The sequence below is a fragment of the Heloderma suspectum genome, chromosome 2 (assembly GCF_057233095.1).
Source record: "Heloderma suspectum isolate Gila_16-S chromosome 2, 16-S_ref, whole genome shotgun sequence".
NCBI classification, from domain to species: Eukaryota; Metazoa; Chordata; class Lepidosauria; order Squamata; family Helodermatidae; genus Heloderma; species Heloderma suspectum.
This window is the reverse complement of record NC_139459.1, coordinates 285,218,221-285,237,521: the sequence shown is the minus strand read 5'-3', so window position 1 is coordinate 285,237,521 and position 19,301 is coordinate 285,218,221. Positions and strand designations below refer to the sequence as shown.

The 19,301-nt window shown below is 42.2% G+C and overlaps 1 protein-coding gene across 1 annotated transcript in view; it reads left to right on the top strand.

The window, feature by feature from the left end:
* DNAH1 (dynein axonemal heavy chain 1) overlaps positions 1–19,301 on the top strand; it is a 150,001-nt gene that overhangs the window by 55,883 nt on the left and 74,817 nt on the right. The window contains exons 26-36 of the mRNA XM_084839702.1: positions 436–599; positions 1,461–1,574; positions 3,095–3,283; positions 8,528–8,633; positions 10,017–10,130; positions 11,202–11,351; positions 11,881–11,967; positions 13,552–13,738; positions 15,257–15,348; positions 15,914–16,068; positions 17,838–18,015. Of these exons, the coding sequence (XP_084695828.1) occupies positions 436–599; positions 1,461–1,574; positions 3,095–3,283; positions 8,528–8,633; positions 10,017–10,130; positions 11,202–11,351; positions 11,881–11,967; positions 13,552–13,738; positions 15,257–15,348; positions 15,914–16,068; positions 17,838–18,015 (1,536 nt within the window). The remainder of the gene's footprint in view (positions 1–435; positions 600–1,460; positions 1,575–3,094; positions 3,284–8,527; positions 8,634–10,016; positions 10,131–11,201; positions 11,352–11,880; positions 11,968–13,551; positions 13,739–15,256; positions 15,349–15,913; positions 16,069–17,837; positions 18,016–19,301) is intronic.

Here is a 19,301-nt window from a genome sequence, read left to right as displayed (position 1 = left end):
GCTGGATTGCAGGTGTCTTCCCATTCACTGACCTGGCATTTAATAGCAAGATCTTAAGACCTGGAGAGTTGTTGCCACAACAGTCAGAAAACTGTTGGCTGGAAGAAAAGCTGGAAAGGGGAACAGCATGTAGATGTCTATTCTCCATTTCTCCTACACTGGCCAGCAATGCCTCCACCTCCACACCTCCTTCTGCCAAGCACATGCAAGATAGCGACACCCAATCCCCTGTCTCTCCCTCCCACTAAACCACCAATTTATTATGGAAGTAAACTTAAAGCAGAACATTGAGAGCAATATGTATAGTTGCTTGTTTCTCATAAGGAACACCACTTTTCTTACATATTTCAGTACATTGCTGGCTAAAGAACACCAAGTAGATTTGAGGTATTTTCTCCAGGGTATGGACTGACTTGTTTTGCTTTACTTGCACAGCTGAGTGATCTAGTAGCACTTGTACGAGGGAAGCTGTCTCGGATGCAGCGGACGGTGTTATCTGCTCTCATTGTGATTGAAGTTCATGCCAAGGATGTGGCAGCTAAACTTATTGAGGAGAATGTCATGAGTGAGAATGATTTTGAATGGATTTCCCAGCTCAGGTGAGGGATTTCTTACCATCTGTGATTGTTATTAGACAGTGCTAGTAACATGGAGAGAGTGGTGTTCCCAAGTATGAGGTCTATGGACCAGACCAAAACACTGCCTTAGAGAGACTGAGAGTGCATGTGCGTGTGGGCATGTGTGTGTGTGTGTGTGAGTGTGAGAGAGAGAGAGAGAGAGAGAATAATAGCAAAGGCCTGAAAAGAATCCTCCAACACTTAGCATTGCTATCCTGAACTTTTGTTGTTGTTGTTCAGTCGTTCAGTCGTGTCCGACTCTTCGTGACCCCATGGACCATAGCACGCCAGGCCTTCCTGTTCCTGCGCTCTCTCCCGGAGCGTGCTCAAGTTCATATTCATTGCATCCATGATGCTATCTAGCCATCTCATCCTCTGCCGTCCCCTTCTCCTGTTGCCTTCAGTCTTTCCCAGCATCCTGAACTTTTACCTGCTCATAATTGTATCAGGTCATTATTCCAACACAAAACCATTCCCTTCCTAAGACAGATTCATATTATCCTTTTCCCCTCTGAATTATATGCCAGTTATTGAGGCATCGTTGGCTTTATTTGTTCATGGCCATGGGAAATTTCTGTGAAATCCACTAAACTGGGTGGGGGAGGGGGGGTTGCATAAATAATTGTTTCTAATCATGGAATACCTACTTTTTAGATTATATGCAGATCAAATATGCAATGTCTGCCAAAGAATAAGCATTGTTTAGTGTAAGTAATATACAACCAGATGAATATGATAGTAGTGCTGTAAAGTGATACCGGTTTTTGATGTTAAAAGCGACTCTTTGTTAGCTCTTGCAGTTTTCCAGCTATATACATTTTCCATTTGACTGTTTATCATTAGGTACTACTGGACAAGAAATGATTTGTATATCCGAGCAGTGAATGCTGAATTTATCTATGGCTATGAATACTTGGGCAATAGTGGACGCCTGGTGATCACACCTCTCACTGACAGGTATAGAAACTTATTATACACGAAAAATAACCAAATATCTCCATAATCCTGAATAAACATAATATCTCTGTTTGAGAGCTGAATTAAGGGTTAACCCTGCCACCTTTGCTCAAGTCTATCAGCAACTGAGGCATGGGCCATCTTAACATGAACAGTTTGCAGGATGCAGGAGCCCCCAACAAGTTCAGAGAAAGGCATTTTGGAACATGCCAGTAACAGCAGTGACCTGGGTATTCTGTATGTCATTGAAAAACAGATTGCACCGGAAGTGTAATCCAATTAGGAAGTCAACTAGGACAAGGTAAATGATAGTGGGCTGAAATAGAGTACAGGGAAGAGGGAGCCTGAGGAGGGGGCTGGGACTGAAAAAGGCAGGTAGAGCAGAAGAGACACATTCACAGCGAAGCAGGATGCTAGGAGCAGGCAGGCATGCAGGCAGCAAGACCATAAGGCTGCATATTGCTCTGGCAAGGTCCAAGAACCAACCTGGAAGTTCCTATAAACCAGACAAGTTTACAAGGTGTTGGTGGGAAGCTAGGGATAGAGTTAAGTATACAGTGTAGGCAAGAGATCACCACCTTGCCCATGTAGTTCTGGAGCAGGTTAAGGAGTAGCAACTCACTGTGAGTCTGTTTGGCCCATTGTGGCATGGAATCTATAATATCTGCACAACTCTTACGTTTTCGTATGCCAAATATAGTGAAATGTCATGAACAGTATAAGATTTTCATGTGTCTTAGAGAAGCACTTTGAGGTATATAGCTTTTTTTTTTAAGCTGTTTTTGTTTACTCAAGAAATGTAAGCCAATATATAGATGTGTTTCTTTAATTATGGCAACGTAGTAGTCATTTATATGCATAGAAGATGGATTTAATCTTCTGCAGGCTGAACAAGGATGTGGCCATTCAGTTCTTAATAATGGTAATAGAAGCAGTTTAAGCAAGTAGTCCTCTGTGGATAATATGACATGATGGATATTCATCATTAAACAGTACCGTTAAAGCAGCTCTCTGAGTACAATATCACAGGATCTGCATTTTCTTTTTAAATATTCTTACGCCTGATGATGAGCACCGGTATTGATTGTTAGTGCTTTGGCACAGCTGGGGAGGGGATATCTAATGGATTTCTGAAGTGCTAAGACAATTGTTCTCAGGAGGTCTGTCAGGTGAATCTTGCTTGCCTATTCTAGGTCAAATTGATAATCAAATAGAGAATCAGAAAGGATGCTTAGATTAGGCAGGCTAGTGAGCCCTTTTAAATCTTTTATTTCAGCATGTCATTTTCATGTGTTTGAGCTGAGTTTTATTTTAATAAAAGTGGTCCCTTTCCTATGGATATGATAGACCACACTTGTAGCATAGCATAGTTTGAATGATTACAAGCTGTATTTTTTATATTAAATAATGAGCTAATCAGAAATGCTTATGTAGAATCATAAATGTCTCAGTGTGGGGGATTTGACTAGATGATTTTGGGATCCCTTCCTGTCTGAAAATGATTTGATTCTTTGTGATAGATGCTACCTGACCCTTACTGGAGCTTTGCACTTGAAATTTGGAGGTGCCCCTGCAGGACCAGCTGGAACAGGCAAAACAGAGACAACTAAGGACCTGGGGAAAGCTTTAGCTATCCAGACTGTTGTGTTTAATTGCTCTGATCAGCTTGATTTCATGGCAATGGGAAAATTCCTGAAAGGACTAGCCAGGTACTAAAATACAGTGCATATCTGACTGTGCTATAATGGATATGGATCTTGGCATAGAAGTCAAAGGGAATGATTGATGTGGCAGTCAGTATGCATGAATCAAGGTATTGCTGCATCAGATGAAGAGTGGAGGGGAATCTATCAAGACCCAGAAGAAGTGGCTGATAAAAATGTACCTAATCTAAATCTCCTTATATTGCCAATTCGGGCATGCCATAGAGAATTGTTACAATATTTGGTCCCAGAAAATGAAAGATAACAGAATAAATGTTTAACTGTACCAAATTACATTGGTTAAAGTTCATGCCATCTTTTGAACTATGGCTGACTTTACATAATGACCAGGTTTGGATGAGCTGTGGTGCCCACAGGTGCCAGGTTGCATAAGCAACCCCTGCTCAGGGGTTGTCATGCCATGTGAACCCAGCAAGCATTGGTTTTGCAAGGGTTAAACAACCCTAGCATAGCCCTAAAACAGACTATGGGCTATGCCAGGGATTAACCCTCACATAACCCATGCTTGCCTGGTTCACACAACACAACAACCCCTGAGCAGGGGTTGAATATGCAAAATGCAGCCACACACACACCACAGCCTCCATGTGGGTTAAATAACCTATGGTGGGCTGTGGTGTCATGCGAACAACCCATTATGACGTCCCCAAGGAGGGCATAGTAAATAGCACCACATGAAGATTAATACTGCACGGTGGCACATTTGCATAAAGTAACTCCCCACACAGATCAGACATTTTCACCACAAATCACTGTTAACAAGGTTTTCAGCAGAGGTGCACACAAATGGCTTGCTACATAGATACCACCAGGCAGCCTCCTCATGTAAATCTAGATCTGACATGACCTTATACCATTTCAGTCTGGCTTCCAGCTGAGGTTCAAGATGGAATGCTTTGGTGGGTCTAATAGAGAACACACTCTCTATATGCGCCTCCAGAAGTGCTTATTCAAGTGCCATCTCTATCAGCTGTGAGATGATTGATAATCTACCAGAAATAGAGCCTTGTCAGTGGTGGCACTGATCTTATGGATCTCTCCACCACCGGCAGCCCCATAGGATCTGACAGGCCCACTGAAGTGATGCTTTTAAAGGTTACTATGGCTTTGTTGATTTTAGTTTGCTGCTCATGCCTTCCAGTATATCAATTAGTCCTGTAAATTGTACTATTTAATCAGTTTTAAGGTGATGTTTACAGTGGTTTGTGTTATTGTAAGCCTCTTTGATGTCAGCGTACAGATTTAAATTAAATGAATAAACTAGCACTACTCACATTTCCCCTTCATGGATCACTGCCTTGTTGTGGCGAAGGGGCTTGCGTAACTCAGTGAAGCCATAAGCTATGCTGTGCAGGGCCACCCAAGACGGACAGGTCATGGTGGAGAGTTCTGACAAAATGTGATCCACTGGAGAAGGAAATGGCAACCCACTCCAGTATTCTTGCCAAGAAAACCCCATGGAACGTATCACAAGGCTAAAAGAGATGACGCTGGAAGATGAGCCCCTCAGGTCGGAAGGTGTCCAATATACTACTGGGGAAGAGCAGAGGGTATTTCCAAGTAGCGCCAGAAAGAGTGAAGCGGCTGGGCCAAAGCCGAAAGGACACTCAGCTGTGGATGTGTCTGGTGGTAAAAAGAAAATCCGATGCTGTAAAGAACAATATTGTTTAGGAACCTGGAATGTCAGATCAATGAATCAAGGTAAGCTGGAGGTGGTCGAACATGAGATGGCAAGATTGAACATCGACATCTTGGGAATCAGTGAACTAAAATGGACAGGCATGGGCGAATTTAATTCAGGTGACCATCATATCTACTACTGTGGGCAAGAATCCCTTAGAAGAAATGGAGTAGCACTCATAGTCAACAAAAGGGTGGGAAAAGCAGTACTGGGGTACAATCTTAAAAATGATAGAATGATCTCAGTACGAATCCAAGGCAAACCATTCAACATCACAGTAATTCAAGTCTATGCCCCAACCACTGATGCCGAAGAAGCTGAGGTTGATCAGTTCTGTGAAGACCTCCAACACCTTCTAGAACTAACACCAAAAAAAGATGTCCTCTTCATCATAGGGGATTGGAATGCTAAAGTAGGAAGTCAAGAAATCACTGGGATAACAGGCAGGCATGGCCTTGGTGTACAAAATGAAGCAGGACAAAAGCTAATAGAGTTTTGCCAAGAGAACACGCTGATCATAGCAAACACTCTTTTCCAACAGCACAAGAGACGACTCTACACATGGACATCACCAGATGGTCAATATCGAAATCTGATTATGTCCTTTGCAGCCAAAGATGGAGAAGCTCTATACAGTCAGTCAAAACGAGACCTGGAGCTGACTGTGGCTCAGATCACGAGCTTCTTGTTGCAAAATTTCGGCTGAAATTGAAGAATGTAGGGAAAACCACTAAACCATTCAGATATGACCTAAATCATATCCCTTCTGAATATACAGTGGAGGTGAGGAATAGATTTCAGGGATTAGACCTGATAGACAGAGTACCTGAGGAACTATGGACGGAGGTCCGTAACATTGTTCAGGAGGCAGCAACGAAATCCATCCCAAAGAAAAAGAAATGCAAGAAAGCCAAGTGGCTGTCTGATGAGGCTTTACAAGTAGCTGAGGAAAGAAGGGAAGCGAAAAGCAAGGGAGAAAGGGGAAGATATATCCAACTGAATGCAGAGTTCCAGAGAATAGCAAGGAGAGACAAGAAGGCCTTCTTAAATGAACAATGCAAAGAAATCAAGGAAAACAACAGAATGGGAAAGACTAGAGATCTCTTCAAGAAAATCGGAGATTTCAAGGGAACGTTTTGTGCAAAGACGGGCATGATAAAGGGCAAAGAAGGCAGGGACCCAACAGATGCAGATGAGATTAAGAAGAGGTGGAAAGAATACACAGAAGAACGATACAGGAAAGATCTTAATGTCCCTGATAGCCATGACAGTGCGGTCACTGAACTTGAGCCGGACATCCTAGAGAGTGAAGTCAAGTGGGCCTTAGGAAGCATTACTAACAACAAAGCTAGCGGAGATGACAGTCTTCCAGCTGACCTATTTAAAATCCTAAAAGATGATGCTGTTGAAGTGCTGCATTCAATATGCCAACAAATTTGGCACACTCAACAATGGCCGCAAGACTGGAAAAGGTCAGTTTACATTCCAATTCCAAAGAAGGGCAACGCCATAGAGTGTTCAAACTACCGCACAATTGCGCTCATTTCACATGCCAGCAAGGCGATGCTCAAAATCCTACAAGCTAGGCTTCAGCAGTATGCGAACCGAGAACTACCGGAAGTACAAGCGGGGTTTCGAAGAGGCAGAGGAACTAGAGATCAAATCGCCAACATTCGCTGCATCATGGCGAAAGCAAGAGAATTCCAGAAAAATGTCTGTTTCTGCTTCATTGACTACGCTAAAGCCTTTGATTGTGTGGATCACAACAAACTGTGGCAAATTCTGAAAGTGATGGGAGTACCAGACCACCTTACCTGTCTCCTGAGAAACCTGTACGAGGGTCAAGAAGCAACAGTAAGAACCAGACATGGAACAACCGAGTGGTTCCAAATTGGGAAAGGAGTACGACAAGGCTGCATATTGTCACCCTGCTTATTTAACTTATATGCAGAGTACATCATGAGAAATGCCGGGTTGGATGAATCAGAGGTCGGAATTAAGATTGCTGGGAGAATTATCAACAACCTCCGATATGCAGACGATACCACCCTAATGGCAGAAAGCGAAGAGGATCTCAAGAGCCTCTTGTTGAGGGTGAAAGAGGAGAGTGCAAAAGCTGGTTTGAAACTCAACATTACAAAAACTAAGATCATGGCATCTGGCCCTGTCACTTCCTGGCATATAGAAGGGGAAGAAATGGAAGCAGTGACAGATTTTATTTTCTTGGGCTCCAAGATCACCACAGACGGTGACTGTAGCCATGAAATTAAAAGACGCTTGCTCCTTGGGAGGAAAGCTATGGCAAACCTAGACAGCATAGTAAGAAGCAGAGACATCACCTTGCCGACAAAGGTCCGTCTAATCAAAGCTATGGTTTTCCCAGTAGTAATGTATGGCTGTGAGAGCTGGACTCTAAGGAAGGCTGAGCGCCAAAGAATTGATGCTTTCGAACTGTGGTGCTGGAGAAGACTCTTACGAGTCCCCTGGACTGCAAGGAGGTCAAATCAGTCAATCCTAAAGGAAATCAACCCTGAGTGCTCATTGGAAGGACAGATCCTGAAGCTGAAGCTCCAATATTTTGGCCACCTAATGCGAAGAGAAAACTCTCTGGAAAAGACCCTGATGCTGGGAAAGACTGAAGGCAAAAGGAGAAGGGGACGGCAGAGGATGAGATGGCTAGATAGCATCACTGATGCAATGAATATGAACTTGAGCACGCTCCGGGAGAGAGCGCAGGACAGGAAGGCCTGGCGTGCTATGGTCCATGGTGTCACGAAGAGTCGGACATGACTGAACAACAACAACATTCACATTTTGCTCTTAATATGCAGAGACAAGAATGTGCTAGAGTCATGTGAGACTTGGCGATCAGAAAAAAATCTTTACTGATCTCTAAAGAAATTCTTAGAATGCTCTCCTTTTTTCTTTGCTTTGCTTTGCTTTGCTTGAAAAACAGGATTGCTTGCAAGATTGTTCTCTCTACCTGGCATCCCTTTGAGGTATTATACACCTTACTTATAGTTGACACATTGGTACAGTGTCAGTTTGTCCTGTTTAAAGCAGTAGACTTAATCATTGCCATATATGACAAATGGCTTTTAAGTCTGTATCTATCAGTATCACATGGTATGATTAATAACATACAGTGGATTAAATACTGGAGTAACACTAGCATGTTTTATATCTGATGGAGCTAAATCATTGCGCTGCTGCAGCTATACGGAGGCCCTGTTCCAGATATTTATCTTCGTTATCAAGGTTTGGGACTGGCCTGTCAGTTTCATAACCTATACCTATAGCTCTGAGGTCACCAAATAAAGAGGCACTATATGCCTGTTCTGTTTTTTAATACAACTCCTGCACACATGGGTGCCTTTCTAATATGGCCCCCACACATATGCATGCCTGGTGAAAAGTCCTAACACCATAGTAGAGAATTGCTATATTCATTCCCTGTGCTCCCTGCATCATCTCCAATGACTTTTAAGACTGTCTGAATTGCTAGTAACTATTGGATTCTTGACACTGTCCTCTTTTTATATGCTCAGCTCTGGAGCCTGGGCTTGCTTTGATGAGTTCAACCGCATTGACATTGAAGTGTTGTCGGTAGTTGCCCAGCAGATCACAACCATTCAGAAGGCTCAGCAGCAAAGAGTAAGTTGAGGGAGTATATCTCCAGGACATGCTAATAAAGAGTGAAAGAACTGGGCTTCTTTATTTCCTCTTTTACTTCCCGTTTGCTAGCATCAAAATGGATGTTCAGTAATACATATGAGATTATGATCTTATTTTCCCATTACCCTCACTTGGGCACTGTATTCAATGGCAGTATCAGAACAGATGCCCTCATGCTAAAAACAGTACAAAAGCATGTGCCTGGTTCTGCAGCCAGTGTTTCTCCAGTGTTGCCACAAACTGCCACCCCCCACCAAGTCCCCATAAAACAGATTTTAAGCAAATAAAGCTGTAAGTAACCAGCACAGTGGTCCTGTTACTATTATTTATTTTTACCAAAGAGAAGTTGAATTGAGGGATTTCTGTACTGTTGGCATCTATGGTGTGTATGGCCAAAGCCGTGATAGACACGCAAACTCCGCTGGTTTTGCTCACCCCATATGGTGACTCCAATAGTCTCTGGCAAAGTCTTGTGGTGTGTATTCTGTCTCGGAATTGATCATAACCGATTCTTTCAGCTGGGTTTATTATTAGAACTCCTCTGCATTTTTAATACATAATCTGAAACAGCTTTCAGATCAAACTGCTTTTCATGCTTGACTTATCACATAATCATTCAGTTGCTGGTTTTTTAAAACCATGAAACTGCTGGGAAGATGTTTATAGCTGGAGAAATAGGCCCTGTTCTCATGTAATGACAACCCATTGGTTTAAAAACCAAAGGGGTGTCATCCATGAGCAGCACCCATCTCTTCTGGATCAGCTCCTTCATGGGTTGTGCAGTGTGATATGTGAATCTGGACCACTGGGTTGATTAGGGGCTAAACAACCAAGCTGTTAACCCAACAACAAACCATGGGTTAACCACTGAGTTGTTTAGTCCCTAAACAACCCAGTTGTCCAGGTTCACACATCACACTGCACAACCTAGGAAGGAACCGATCGTGGATTGTGCACTAAAGCGGAAGAGGCAGGCGCTCCTCATGGGCAACAACCTGCTTGTGCACAACAGCCCATTATTTTTTAAACTGATGGGTTGTCGTTATGCAGGAAGCAGATCATGGTCTTTTCATAATAATAAAATAGTTAGCTGGCAATCAGCTGGTAAGAGCCTGGTTGTTATAAGGGAGGAATGTTCCTGCACATCAGACTGGATTCCGAGGGTTTCTGATAGTTAGACATGGGAGTTGCAAACTTGCTACTGGGTAATAGCCTTTTTTGGACCAATCCAGTAAGGCAATTTTGTTGGATTCCTAGGGTAAGTTTTATCATTTTTGATACAAAACAATTTTCTTCCCTGTGGAATTGAAGATGCTTTCTTAATTACAAGTCATTCATTATGAATGACCATTTTTTATCCAGGTGGATCGCTTCATATTTGAAGGAGCTGAGATCCCACTGGTTCCATCTTGTGCAGTCTTCATCACAATGAACCCTGGCTATGCTGGACGTACTGAGCTACCTGATAATTTAAAGGTAAGTAAATGTTGCTGGACATTGCCAGGCGCTGCACTAAGTTCATATATAAACAGCTTTCTCTTACTTACCTATAATAGTATAAAATGAAACACCTACATTCTAATTATCTTAGGGCACAATCCTGTAGAGATAGTTGTCAGCCTCTGAACTCAGAGGCTGACAACTATCCAAATCAGGGCAGCCAGAGCACAGCAGCAATCCTCGCCTCTGCGCTCCAGCCAACCTGCATTTTTGCTAGGTAGGTAATTTTGCCAGTCTAGCCAGGGAGTTTCGGAGCAGAAGTGGTGGGAGGCACCTAGGAAGCTGTGTAATGCGGCTTCTGTGGTCTCCTCCCCTTCCCGAGACTGCCCCCTTTTCCCCGTCTCTATGCTCCATTTCCAAGCATGGAGACGTAGCCAGCATGGAGAGAACTGTGCTGGCTATGAGGGGGAGCGGAGCATGGTTTTTGGGAACCATGGTCAGAGCCCTGGCTGTGACTTCCATTCCCTGAAACTGAAAAATCCTATGGCCCTCTAGACAGTGGCCAGTGGCCATAGGATTGCTCCCTCCTAGTGGTATCAATGGGGGGGGATTACAAACCTTAGAATGTTTCATTTTGAGGGGAGCCAATACTCCTCTCCCACATTCAGAACATTGTTCTGCTTCACCAAATTCATCAGCTTTGATGGGTACATAACTAGATTTTGGATTTTCAAAAAACTCAGTGGACACTATCTCAGCCCCACAGTTGTTGTTTTTTGCTTTGTTTAAATCTCTTGTATTCACATTGGCAAGTGGGAGAGATTCTGAATACTACCAAGTCTTGACTATGCAAGTGGATGTTGTGTTATACCCCAAATAGTGGGTATTTTCCCCTGTTAAAATCCTTGACATTAAAAAAATGTGGGGTTCAATTGACTAATTTCATGGATTCTGTCTTCAGTTTGAAATCATACAGTAGCTGCTGCTAGTGCTGATAACTTCTCGGTTGCAAATTGCTTCTAAATTGCCTCCCATCCATATGCAAGCATTGTTGAAGGTAAACGTACACGGTGCCTTCCTTCTTCACGACGAATGTATGTGTTCCAGGCACTCTTTCGTCCTGTGGCTATGATGGTCCCAGATTACTCTATGATTGCTGAGATTTCGTTATATTCCTTTGGGTTCAATGAAGCCAAAGTTCTGGCAAAGAAGATAACTACCACATTCAAACTGTCTTCTGAACAACTCAGTTCCCAGGTCAGTATTTCCAGCCATCCAGCCTTTCTAACATTGGAAGAATTTCTGAAGTTCCTTTGGGTACATCTTGTAACTCAAAGTTGTTGCTGATTCTGCTTGAAGTCTTGAAGTGCCATATTCTCTTCTCACCTTCATTGCTTCAGTGCTGTCCTTTATCCGTGTTGATACTTCTTAGCTCAAGATTTCATGAAATCATATCAGTGCTATCACTCATGCCCTGGTTTCATTTACTTTAAGTTGTTTCCAAGGAATTGCTCTATGAGGACACAGGGACTTAAAAAAAGGGAAAAGATTACTTTCTCCTCTCTATTCTCTACCTTTTACCCTTGATCACAGTAAAACTATTGAAGCATAGGACTAGTTATGTAAAGGTTCTCATTCCTTTTGCTTTCTTAGGAAAAAGGGCATGCTACAGGTGGAGTGGGAGATTGACAGATTTGTTTCCTTCTCATGCCTAACTGATTAGATGCTTGCCATTCCATTTCAGTTCCTATCTCACCAATTGTCATTTCCCATATCTCTTCTACAGGATCACTATGACTTTGGAATGAGAGCTGTGAAGACTGTGATTTCAGCTGCTGGCAATCTCAAAAGGGAAAATCCAACAATGAATGAGGCAAGTCCTTGATCAACTCACTTGAAAAGGCTCCATATGTAGTGTTGCATTGTCAACTAGGATGCCTCTTCGCACTGCATAACAATGACCAGAGAAAGGACTCTAGAATAGTTAAACACCGCTTCCTCTGTTACATTCAGAACCTTTCCAGTTCATCAGAATTTACACAACAGATTTCATTTTTCACTTTCCTTTTAGTATTTATAGCCCATTTTTCCTTTCTGTGGCAAGCCTACAGAGGTGGCTAACAGCAAGCACGAACAGACTAACGATATAAAAAACAGCAGTACAAACAATTCAATAAACCTACTAAATTCATAATAACTCATTTAAACAAATAAATAATATTTCAGTGCCATAATAATTAACTACCTAACAAAATATCAGCATAATATAGAGAGCTTTGTCTATTGGGCGGTATAGAAATAAATAAATAAATAAATAAATAAATAAGCAAGCAAGCAAGCTAACCAATCAAGAAATACTTCATTTCCATAAACAAAAACCAAACAGAGCAGCAGAAGTTGTGGAGTTATTACCTATTTGTTATGCAGAGCCCTGATATCTTCTATCCATGGTTTGCTTTCTTTATAGAGAACAATGTTTTTTACATTTTGTTTCTTTTGCTTTTGCAATTTTTGAATATGAATAAAATGATTTTCAAACAAAAACTAAACAGGGAGAGTTAAAATAAGGATGGGCTGTGATGAGCAAAGGGCTGGATGCACCTGATCTCTTCTGATCTCAGAAGCTAAGCAGGGTCAGCCGTGGTTAGTACTTGGATGGGAGGCTGCCTGGGAATCAGGTTTCCTGCACTGAGCAGGGGGTTGGACTCGATGGTCTTGTAGGCCCCTTCCAACCCTATGATTCTATGTCTATGTCCTAGCATTTACAATTGCAAAGATGGAGGCTCTAATCTTATATACACTTACTAGGGAGTAAGTCCAGCCTGAACACAGTGGGGCTTACTTCTGAGTAAACATGCATAGTATAGCTCTGTTAACCCTTTTCCCTGATTTATGCTGCAAGTAAAGCCAATCAAACTAGATAGCATATCTATTTCATATTCAGTGAAATCCTGTTTCCAATTGAATCTTAAAATCACTTAATATTGGTATATGCTAAGGCTAAACTTCATGTAACATTTTGTTCTGGTGTGTCTGTACATTTTAATCTACAACAGATTTGTACATTAACATGTGCAAGCATTTCATTTGTAGCTCACTAGTGTAAAGCTTATTTAGCTTATTTTGTTAAGTACTTTAATTTTTTAATGGATCTTAATTGTTGATAACATAAACCTCAGTGACCCCACCCCCTGCCCCGAACACACCCTTTTATATCACTTTAGCTAAAGATATTTGGAAAAAAGAAAGCATACAGTTGAAAAGAGTGGTCCTAATTTCACCTGTCTATAAACCAAAACACAAAAATTAGCAGATCTGTAGAAGGTTATTCTACAGAATAAAAGATTTCAGAATATAAAACTTTGCCATTGAGGCTGGACATCATTGTTGTGATGGGCAAGCAAGACAAGAGAAGGAAGCATCCTTTGCCTAATATTCTGTTCTTATTTGTTTGCAGGAACTGATTTGCCTAAGGGCCATCAAGGATGTCAATGTTCCTAAGTTCCTGCAGGATGATCTCAAGCTTTTCAATGGCATAATTTCTGACCTGTTTCCTATGATCAAAGAAGAGCCTATTGACTATGGCATCCTAGAGGAAGCCATTCACAGAAGCTGTCTCAAAGACAACTTGAAGGATGTTGATGGTAAGTGGAAAGAGAACTCATTCTCACAGTATTTTTTTCACCCTGTAACTTGCCATTGCAGCATTAAAAACTTGTCACTTTTGCTATAAAACAGTGACTTCTTAGAAAAATCAGACTCTGGGGGACTTTGGGAATTTGTCATCACAGCAGAGGGTTACAAGTTACAACCTGACCTTCAGCAATCTCAACTCACAGATCAGTGTGTGTAGATAGATCTTGTCAGTGTCTGACTGGGAGCCATCTGGAAACCCCATATACTTTTCCTTGAGTTCCATGGAAGGAAAGTGGAATATAATTGTAATAATTAAATAGCAGTGTAATTCTCAACATGTCTACTCAAAATTAAATCCTATTGAATTTAATGGGGTTTACTCCCAGGCAAGTGGATATATGATTGCAACCGCAGTAAAAGGGACACTCCTCTGTATGATGGTGTGCCCCAGAGCCTCCACATTTTTCTTACTGGAAAGTTAGGCAGGTCCGGCCCAGATATTTCTAATGCAAAATATGAGCCACATCAGTGAGGAAGACTTCATATATCTTTAAGAACAAATAAAACCACAAAACAAATTATCATTTTGTTTCCCTAATTGCATTTGATATCTGGATTCTTGTACTGTGTTGTAACACTTGGGTCAAATACTGAACAGTGAAAGTAAGAGGGCGCACGTGGGACTTGATGCCATTTATCATATGTGTGCTTATTATTTATTTGTATTTATTTTATTTTAACATTTACTATCCCACTCTTCAACCTAAAAGGGCTCCCAGAGCAGCATACTTTAAGATAACAAGATTAACAATAAAGCAAGCTGTGGCCCTAGGGCTGCATCTAGCACTCTGCCTAATTTTAAAAGCCCTCTGCACACAATGGGTTGAGACCTCTGGCAATAGTGATCTGTCCCTCCCCCAGTTGGGTGGGGAAGAAGAGGCGAGAGAGATGCAGTTGACTGAAGAAGAGGGAGAGAGAAAAAAAGACTCACTCACTGCTTGATTCAGCCCCACTCACCACCAGCATGCACCTCCCCACACAACATACTGAACCCAAGAGAATGCAGACCCCATCCCATTTCCATATGGTCTAAAAAGCTTGGGCAAATAACAAGGTTTTCACTTGATGCTGAAAAGAAAGCAAACTTGGTGCCATCAGACCTCCATAGGGAGAAAATTCCAAAGTCAGGGTGGAATAACCAAAAAGGTCCTTTTGAGAGAGAGAGAGAGAGAGAGAGAGAGAGAGATGTTTGTGTGTAGTACATTACTCCTTGAATTCTGAAATGTGTAATAACTATGGAAGTATTAAGTGAGTAATAGTAGCATAGTAGGCTATGCTAACATCTTACTCTGGACATGTAAGGAACAAACTCATGTACTCCTCTGTGGTGGTTAGAGGCCATAAAGCAGCCTTTGGCTTTAGTAGATTCACAAGCCATTCCAATATAGTTGGTGCTTGAATCTACGGACCAACAAGCCAGTGAAAGCGACTATAAGGCATTCCTATTCTAAATCTTTTTGCCCCAGGTTTTGTGACAAAGTGTATCCAGCTGTATGAAACTACTGTGGTTCGGCATGGTCTCATGCTGGTGGGGCCCACAGGCTCTGGAAAAACTAAGGTAAGAACTACAGAAGACTCATTGTAATGCTGTCAGCAGAGGAAAGGGAAATAACTGGAGCAATATCCTCCAGCACTAACACTCATGGCATGAACACTTCCAGCCTCTGAGTGCTTAATCTCATAGGGTTAGAGACTTTGTTCTAAGATAGAGAAATCCTTTCTTGCAAAGTATAGCAGCAGCCTGTACAGGAGAGCTTTGAAATAAGAACACTAGGATTAAAACTGATATACTGAACTTACATGTGCTGTGGAAGCACCTCATTAAGGCAGGAATGGATGATTTTGAGTCTGCTCAGTTTTAGTAGGATTTCTACCGTGTGATGTTTGCAGATAACTCATCAACATTCTGGAAGAATGGAGTCCATTCCCTCTTCCATTTTTGAGATCAGTGCTCACATTTTATAATCCTGTTTTCTTAATAATGTCAAACCCTTGTGTAAAGTCTTTTGTTACTACTTTGCATTCTTCGTTATTGTAGATTCATGGTGAGTTTGGATTGTCTTTGTTTTCAGTCTTAGAATACATGATATGATTTTTCATTCATTTGCACTCTTTTTCTTCAGTGCTACAAAGTTTTGGCAGCTGCAATGACATCTTTGAAAGGTCGGCCTTCAGTCAGTGGTGGAAACTATGAAGCTGTCAATTATTTTATATTGAATCCCAAATCTATTACAATGGGCCAGCTGTATGGAGAGTTTGACTTATTAACTCATGAATGGTAAAAGACAAAACTTCCCTTCTCTTTTCTAGGTAGTGTGTAGTCTGCTCTGGTCCCTTTTCTACGAATTAGAAACTCTTTATAAATCACAACTGTAGAAAGCCCTTCTTGTGTCTTAGCAATAAGATGAAAACACATGCATATGTTCCAGCCAAAGTTTAGTGCTGTGTTTACCTATCTTCCATCAAAATCCATAGGCCTTCGAATGTTTAACTCTGGCTGGATCATGTCCATTCTTTTGAGCTTTGTACATTGGGTTTATGCTGATGAGTTTGCATACATTGCATGAAACAAATGTTCAAGACATTGAAGAGTTAGGGTGCAGTCCTATCTGGATAGTCGCCAGCCTCCAGAATCAAAGGCTGCTGGCTGTCCTATGCAGGGCTGCTGGACCACAGAGGGGATCCCCTCAGTGCTCCAGCGGCCCTGCATTTTGCCTAGAGGGGCGATTTTGCCCATGTAGGCACAGCTTCAGAGAGGGGGAAGGAAGGGGCCTGGAGACCCGATAGGAAGCTGCATAAAGCCACTCTCGTGGTCTCCTGCCCGCCCCCAGGATGACCCCCTTTCCCCCATCTCCGCACTCCATTTCTGAGCACAGAGATGTAGCTGGTGCAGAGAGAACTGTGCCAGCCATGAGGGGGTGGGAAGCTCAGTTTCTGGGAACCAAGGTCAGAGCCCTGGCTCCGACCTTGGTTCCCAGAAACCGAACAATCCTATGGTCCTCTAAACAGTGTCTAGAGGTCATAGGCCCCTAATATCTATTTGCCCTTAGGCCCCTAATATCTATTTGCATCTGCAAATGTGTCCCTTTACTCATTATTCCACGGACCCTCATTTTCATTCTGATGACCTCTACATACATGAAGAATGAAGAACGCTCTTTGGAATTTTTCTCACCTTTCCCCAACCTCAGACATCTTGCCACAATTTGGATTAAAGTGTTGCACTTTGGGCTGATGGAGATAGGTTCGGTGGATCACTACACTCACAGATCCCCCTTCAGGAGTGAAGTGATAGAAATGTCCATAAAATGAAAGCCCATAGAGGAGCTCCACTATAATACTGTTTTTTCTTTGTTGTGCCAAGTATATACTTTGTTACACAGGACCTAATTCCATAAATGTATTAAAATCAATAAAAAGAACTCAAAGAGAAGCTATGCCAAGTAAATGTTTCCTACATTTTACCCTGAAGCTTTCTAAAGAGCATATTTATGGAATATTTTTCCATAGCAAATTCTGGTTAAATCTGACGGCTTATTTACAATACAGTTTTTGCCCAAAGGGCAGCATACAAATGCAGCAGAGTGACAAAAAACACAATACCCATAAACTCGTTTACAGGCATAAAACCATCTGTTCCCTCCAGCTGGGCTTCAGAAGGTTTTATTTTCTTTTGATCTTGTAAAAAAAGACCATGCATGTCCTCAGTGTCTAGATAAACAAAAATGAATGATAATTATAACCGTTTTACATTGATGGCAATGATAATTTATTGATAGAGATAAAACGTTGGACTATATCCAGTAGCCATTGGGGCCTTTACATTTCTGGAATGCATTCATACTTCACTTGCTCCTACCAAGGTATCAAATGGGAGACTTTATTCTTAAAGGATTCGGATTCTGCTCTATAATCCTTAAAACAACTGGAGTCTGCAGTTCTATTTAGGATAATTTATGTGATGCTTTCATAAATAGTACAGGCCATTGCTAGAGGAGAGTGTACAGCTATTTGATTGACTTCTGAAATCTCCCTCCTACCTCACAGGACAGATGGGATTCTTCCTGCTCTTATCCGGGTGGGAGCCATAGCCAGTGATCACAAAAAGAAATGGTACATGTTTGATGGTCCAGTTGATGCTGTCTGGATTGAAAATATGAACACTGTGCTGGATGACAACAAGAAGCTGTGCCTTAGCTCTGGTGAAATCATTAAGCTAACAGAGGTATATATCTCTTTTCCCTCTCTGTCTCTTGGCACCTCCACAAACGCACACTCACGTATGTACAGTATGTACACATTTGGAGTCATTCTAAGGTTTGTTTACTAAAAACGATTCTCCCTCAGTGGAGGAGGATTTCCTGATATGGGTCACGTGCTCCATGGCCAGGGTCATGTCAATCATTGAAGCTTTTTGTCCTTTCTATGGGAGGACACCCCCCCCGCGCTGCCTTTTACAGTTTCTCCCAAAATAAATTGCTATCTTTTAAGGATAATATGACCAAAACCTTTCTGTTTTTAAACATTTCTTGACACAATTTTTTGTCACACAGCTAAAAACAACTATGCTATGCCAAAATGAATATTAAAGGCTGCCTAAAACAAGGTTTGAAGATTATTCTTCTTTTTGAAATGGCTTATCTCCGAGAGGGGAAAATTTAGTCAAAATAAAATTATTTGATTTTAGTGGAACATGCCCAAGTTAGTATATTTAAGATCACAACTCTGGTATTTATGCTGGGTGCTGCTATCCAGCACCGTGTTTTTCAGTAATACACAATCCCAGTTGTCTGGGGATTCACAAGGGTCCATTTTAGGGACGCTCCACATCAGAGCTGACACAAGAGCCCAGTGGGCCCTCAGCATAATGATGCCGATTGGCTCGCTGCTGCTGCTGTCCTGCTGCCGAAGTCACCCACTGCACCACCCGCCACCACCAAAGCCTGCCTACTGGCTGCACAACCCCCCACTGGCCGCTGCCTCCACCACCACAGTCTGCCCACCAGCTGCCAAAGCCACCCTCCCACCAGCCAACATTCTCTCAATTTTTTTTTTAACCTGGCTGGATGGCCAGGGGTTATGGTGACTCCTCCAGCTGGCCCACTTGCTGGCAAAGTGCTGCAGGACCTGGATGGCTGAGCCTGCAAGGTGCATGATTTTAAAACATTTTGGGGTTACATTTTGAGTAGCAGCTATCTGAACCAATCAGATGCTAACTTAGGGTGAGGGACATGGCAAAAGAGGGGAAAGGAGCAACTTAAAGACCTCCCTGTGTCCTCATTGGCTCTGTGCCCCACAAAGGCAGTGTCTGATTGGTTTAGGTCACTGCTACTCAAAATATAACTTTAAAAAAATAGAATGGAGCACCATGGGGCCTGCAGGCTCGGTCCCAGCATTTCTTTTTGCCAGCAGGGTGGACAAGTGACAAGAAGGATGGCAGCTGCTGGGGTAGGCTCAGGGGCACAGATGGGCCCTTCTGAGCCTCTTTTCCTTTGGCTTCTGCCCACTTTT